General features: G+C 39.6%; 1 protein-coding gene across 1 annotated transcript; it reads left to right on the top strand.

The window, feature by feature from the left end:
• The first annotated feature begins 1,282 nt into the window (after nt 1–1,282).
• Nucleotides 1,283–3,306, top strand: LOC140806645 (uncharacterized). The gene is made up of 4 exons (XM_073163198.1): nt 1,283–1,422; nt 2,578–2,721; nt 2,830–3,090; nt 3,144–3,306. The coding sequence occupies exons 1-4, from the start codon at nt 1,283–1,285 to the stop codon at nt 3,304–3,306; spliced, it is 708 nt and encodes a 235-aa protein (XP_073019299.1).
• Nucleotides 3,307–6,118: the final 2,812 nt, after the last annotated feature.

The raw sequence follows: 6,118 nt of genomic DNA, 5'->3' as shown, positions 1-6,118 counted from the left end.
ATTTATATTTCCTGCTGATTTTGTCATTCTAGATATGGAAGAAGATCAGGACACCCCACATATCTTTGGAAGGCCATTCTTGGCCACCGGAAAAGCTTTGATTGATGTGCACAAGGGTGAGCTTACATTGAGAGTAGGTGGAGAAGAAGTTATGTTCAACATCTACAACACAATCAAAGAACCAAATGAGGTAAGTACTTGTAATAGCATTGATGTAATTGACTCATGTATATCTCATGTTGGTGCAGGTAGATTGACGAAAGATTCTTTGGAGAGATGCTTGTTGGAATCGGCGTCTATACTGGATGAAGATGATTGGGACGTGCAAGAGGAGTTACTTGTTCTTGATACATTGCCTAAAGAAAAGATTGATGTGCATAATGTAGAACTACTTGAAGATGCAAGTATAGAGGTACCAAAAGTATCCCCCGAATTGAAGGAACTTCCAAGTCACCTCTGTTATGCATTTTTAGGTGAAAATTCAACATATCCAGTAATCATCTCTTCTTTTCTTACTTGTACTGAAAAAGAAAAATCGCTGAGGGTGTTGAGAGAATTTAAATCTGCTTTGGGATGGACAATTGCTGATATAAGGGGAATTAGCCCTACTGTTTGTATGCATAAAATTTTGATGCAGGAGTCATATTCACCTTATGTTGATCATCAGAGAAGGCTTAATCCTGCAATGAAAGAGGTTGTGAGGGCTGAGGTATTAAAATTGTTAAATGCTGGTGTTATTTATGCTATATCTGATAGCTCATGGGTTTCACCAGTACAAGTAGTGCCTAAGAAGGGAGGAATAACTGTAATGAAAAATGAGAACAATGAATTGATTTCAACTCGTCCAGTGACTGGTTGGCGAGTATGCATAGACTACAGGAAATTGAATGACGCTACTAGGAAAGATCATTTCCCACTTCCATTTATTGACCAGATGCTTGATAGAGTTGGTGGTTATCATTATTATTGCTTTCTAGATGGTTATTCAGGTTACAATCAGATTGTCATAGCACCGGAGGATCAGGAGAAGACTACCTTCACTTGCTCTTACGGTACATTTGCTTTCAGGAGAATGCCATTTGGACTATGCAATGCACCTGCTACTTTTCAGAGGTGTATGATGGCCATATTTTCTGATATGGTTGAGGAAATAATGGAGGTTTTTATGGATGACATTTCTGTATTTGGTACATCTTTTGATCATTGTTTGCAAAATTTAATGCTTGTTTTGCAGAGATGTCAGGCTAAGAATCTAGTTCTGAATTGGGAAAAATGTCACTTCATGGTTCCAGAAGGTATTGTGCTTGGCCAAAAAATTTCAGCTCAAGGAATAGAAGTTGACAGGGCCAAAGTTGTGGCAATTGAAAATCTTCCACCGCCGAAGAACGTGAAAGGAATTCGAAGTTTCTTGGGACATGCCGGGTTCTATCGTCGTTATATTAAAGATTTCTCTAAAATTACTAGACCTTTATGTAATTTGTTAGAGAAAGATTCGACATTTATTTTTGACAATGACTGTTTGCAGGCATTTAATAAGATCAAGGCAGCACTGATTTCAGCACCCATCATGATAGTACCTGATTGGAAGGAGCCCTTTGAGCTCATGTGTGATGCTAGCGACTATGCTGTGGGAGCAGCATTGGGACAAAGACGAGACAAGATGTTTAAAGCTATCTACTATGCAAGTCGTACACTCAATGTAGCCCAACATAATTACACAACTACTGAAAAAGAGATGCTAGCAGTGGTGTTTGCATTTGACAAGTTCAGAACATATCTCATTGGCACCAAGGTAACCGTTTTTACTGATCATGCAGCTCTTCGATACTTGTTTGCCAAAAATGATGCAAAGCCCAGATTGATACGATGGATACTCCTACTTCAAGAATTTGACTTTGAAGTCAAAGATAAAAAAGGTTGTGAGAACCAGGTGGCTGATCACCTGTCACGATTAGAGCTGGAAGAACGAACTGAAGGTGGAGCTATCAACGAGTCGTTCCCAGATGAACAACTTTTCAAGGTAAGTGTTACACATCCGTGGTTTGCAAATATAGCTAATTTCCTTGCTGCAGGAGAATTACCTTCAGATTTAACGTATCATCAAAAGAAGAAATTTCTTCATGATGCCAAGTTTTACCTGTGGGACGATCCATTCTTGTTCAAGAGATGTGCTGATCAGATAATCAGACGATGTGTAGCTGAGGAAGAAGCAGGTATGATTCTAGAGCAATGTCATTCCGCACCCTACGGTGGACACTTTGGAGCATCTAGAACAGCAGCTAAAGTATTACAGTCAGGTTTTTATTGGCCTAATTTATTTAAAGACAGTTATACTTTAGTCAAGTCATGTGATAAATGCCAAAGAATTGACAATATTTCTAGACGACATGAATTACCACTAACGAATATTTTGGAGGTGGAACTCTTCGATGTCTGGGGTATTGATTTTATGGGTCCTTTCCCATCTTCGTTTGGTCAATCATACATTTTACTTGTTGTCGATTATGTGTCAAAATGGGTGGAAGCAATCGCCACCAGTACTAATGATGCTCGAGTTGTTGTTAAGTTTGTCCACAGGAACATCTTCACGAGATTTGGAACGCCTAGAGCCATTATCAATGATGAAGGTACACATTTCTGTAACAAAATTTTTAACTCATTATTGGCCAAGTATGATGTGAAGCACAGGGTGACACTGGCATACCACCCGCAAGCCAATAGGCAAGCAGAGATATCCAACCGGGAGATAAAGCAAATATTAGAAAAGACAGTGAAAACAAACCGGAAGGATTGGGCAATCAAGCTAGATGACGCTTTATGGGCATACAGGACTGCATACAAGACACCTATCGGGATGTCACCTTATAGGTTGGTCTTTGGGAAAGCTTGTCATTTACCTTTGGAACTGGAGCACAAGGCATTTTGGGCTATCAAAAAGCTAAATTTTGATATGGGAGCATCGAGCGAGCAACGACTGTTGCAGTTGAATGAGATGGAAGAATTCAGGAATGATGCAAGATATACAAAGAAAATACCAAGAGATGGCACGACAAGCAGATTCTTCGACGAGAATTTGAAGCAGGACAACAGGTGTTATTATTCAATTCTCGACTGAGGTTGTTTCCTGGTAAGTTAAAATCCAGATGGTCTGGCCCATTCACAGTAGAAAAAGTGTACCCACATGGTGCAATTGAACTAAAATGCAAAAATGGCGAGACATTCAAAGTCAATGGTCAGAGGGTCAAACATTACTTTGGCAATGAAGTGCGACACATGGACAACATCCCACTGCGAGAACCAAAGTAGACTGATGAAAGTCAGGCTGATGACGTTAAACCAAGCGCTTATTGGGAGGCAACCCAAATTTTTTGTTTATTTTGCATTTTGATTTTGGGGTTGATTTTATTTTTTGTATCATGTTATTTGTGTTTTTGTATTTTTTAGATATAATGTGTGATTTTATCTTCACAAATTTAATGATTTTCAATTGTTTTCTTTTCAGGACTGAAAAGTTGAGAAGAAAATATTTTGATAAAACGGGAGCGCCCTTACAGTCTCATGTGCACTGCACCTATGCTTGAGGTGCATTACAAATTCAAGAAAATTCGAAGCAGGAGTGCACCAGCAGCACAAATAAAGCGCCCCCGCGCTAGGAGTGCCGAAGCACTACCGCACCCGCGGTGCTTACACTAGCGCACCCGCGGTCGTGCATTATGGAGAAATGCGCGTAGCTGCCGAACACACAGCGCACCCGCGCTGCCGATGCTACCGCCCCTGCGCTAAACTGCCGAGACAAGAGCGCACCCGCGCTGCCTACACTACCGCACCAGCACTGCTTGTTCGAAATGACACCGCACCCGCGGTGCTTACACTACCGCACCCGCGGTAACACCTTTTTAAGAAACAATCGGGCATTCTCTTCCATTACCGAAACACACTCTCAAGAACACCCACTTCCATATTTTCGAAAATCCTTACTCCAAACACAACTCATACACCAAATCTTTGTTCTTCTTTCAACAAATTCATCACTACAATTTACAAATCTTCACACATTCCATCAAATACCTCATTTCTTTCCATCAAATTCAAAAATCCAACCTAGGGTTGAAAAAGGGGATTCAAAATTTATTCAAGAATTTGAACACAACTTTGTTTTTGTTCTTCAAGAAACAATTCAACACACCCAGGGTGAGCAAATTCTAGCAAATTTGTTGCTAAATTCGAAATTTGTTGTTAAGGAAGGAAATTATTCATTTTGTGAAGCATACTGTTGATTTTGGGAATATTGTTGATTGATTATTGTGTACATTGTTGAAATGTGAATATTGTGAAGTAGTAGTTTGGTGGATTGCAATAATCTTGTATTTTGAGAAGTGGGTTGAATTAAAGTTGTGTGGAGAAGGTGCTCGACAAAATGCCACTAAAAAGAAAGTCATCAAAGGGTGCTTCATCATCATCAAGGGTGAACTATGATGCGAGTCGGTTTTATGATGAGAGGGCGGAAGAACAATATGGGAAGATTTTGAATAGAAGCATTATCAAGGAGAGAGGATTTGATATGAGCTTCCCTGATACTGAAATTGGGAGGATGCTTACTGCTAGACAGTGGGAAGAATTTGGCATACAGCCACAGGATGCTGTCATATCACTGGTGAGAGAGTTCTACGCTAACCTTAAGGTTAGATATGATCGATTGACAGTTTTTGTTTGAGGTAAACAGGTAGCATATGATGCACATACAATCAACACGATATATGGCTTCCCTCAAATCATGCACGACGAGTATGAAGAATACAGAAATGAGCATGTTGATTATAACAATATTCTTCAAACAATATGTATACAGGGAGCCGAATGGCGAATGAGGGACGATGTGCACTTGAGCCTAGCAAAGTCTGATCTGAAGACTGTTGCTAAAAATTGGTATTCATTCATTGCTGCTAGGATAAAGCCAACCGAACACACCACTACTGTCATTAAGGAGAGGGTCATCCTCACATTTTGCATTATGACAGGAAAGACAGTTGATCTCGGTCAATTGCTTCAAAATTCCATTCTCGACTATGGAAGAGGTAACTCTCCGAGTGGACTTCTCCACCCCTCTCTCATCACCATATTGTGCCAACATGCGGGAGTGACTTGGGCTCCGAATGAAGAAGTTCTGAAGCCGAAAAATCCTATTGTGATAGCTCAGGCATTTATGGGAGTCAGAAATGACCAAGCTGCAGCACGTAGAGCTGAAAGGGAATTAAATCGGAGAGCTGCAGAGAGACGTGACCAAGCCCAAGCTCAAGAGCCACAGCCGCAGCAAAGGCATAGGAGAAATAGGTTGAATCAGTTGGAAGAGGATAGGCGGGTACAACGCCAAGAGATGGATGCTTTTCGGTATAGGACCGATACATTCATGGGGTACATGATGGATTTCACTTCGGTGTTGGCTCAGCAGTTTCCATCTGCTTCTACTTCTGGTCATCCGTTTCCACCTCCTCCACAGTGGCCACCTGTTTACCACCCGCCAGAGTTCCAACCACCCCACCACGATGACGATGATGAGGATGATGGCAATGACCACTGACGGTCGTTGCCCAGTGTATGTGCATTTTCCTATTTATCATGCTTATTCATATCGAGGACGATGCACATGTTTAATTTTGGGGGAGATTTATTTTATTTTATTTGGTTTGTGTTTTATTTTATTTTATTTGGAGTTTTTATTTGTTTTCGTGTGTTTATTTATTTAGTGTATTTTTGTGTGTTTAAATTTTTGATTTATTTTGTGTGTTTGTAGTATTTTAGTCATGAAATTTTTAATGAATTGGCCAATGATGAAAATATTTTTATGAAAAAGAAATGTCATGCATTAAATTCATGTTAATTGATCACTTTGAAAAATTTAGAGAATAATCATGAGATTTAGTGAGTTTGAGACTTACAATTTCTATAAAACTTTGTGATTTTTATTTGACATTGAAATAAAATTTTTGCAAACACATAAATGATTGAGGCAATCTTTGAATTTATTTGGGCCATGTATATTATTCATAAACATTCATTTGAAGCCCTTTTGAGCCTATAAGAGAAAAGAGTTGTGTTTTTGAAATTCCTTGGAAGCCAA

This window comes from Primulina eburnea, chromosome 12 (genome assembly GCF_022965805.1).
Source record: "Primulina eburnea isolate SZY01 chromosome 12, ASM2296580v1, whole genome shotgun sequence".
Taxonomy (NCBI): domain Eukaryota; kingdom Viridiplantae; phylum Streptophyta; class Magnoliopsida; order Lamiales; family Gesneriaceae; genus Primulina; species Primulina eburnea.
Note: the sequence above shows the minus strand (reverse complement) of the source record. Positions and strands in the feature narration are given on the sequence as shown.

Coding starts and splice junctions, on each gene's coding strand:
- LOC140806645 (XM_073163198.1), top strand. CDS start 1,283: ATGGTTCCAGAAGGTATTGTGCTTGGCCAAAAAATTTCAGCTCAAGGA. Junction 2,722..2,829: donor TACCACCCGCAAGCCAATAG/GCAAGCAGAGAT, acceptor ATGGGCATACAG/GACTGCATACAAGACACCTA. Junction 3,091..3,143: donor AATTTGAAGCAGGACAACAG/GTGTTATTATTC, acceptor GTTAAAATCCAG/ATGGTCTGGCCCATTCACAG.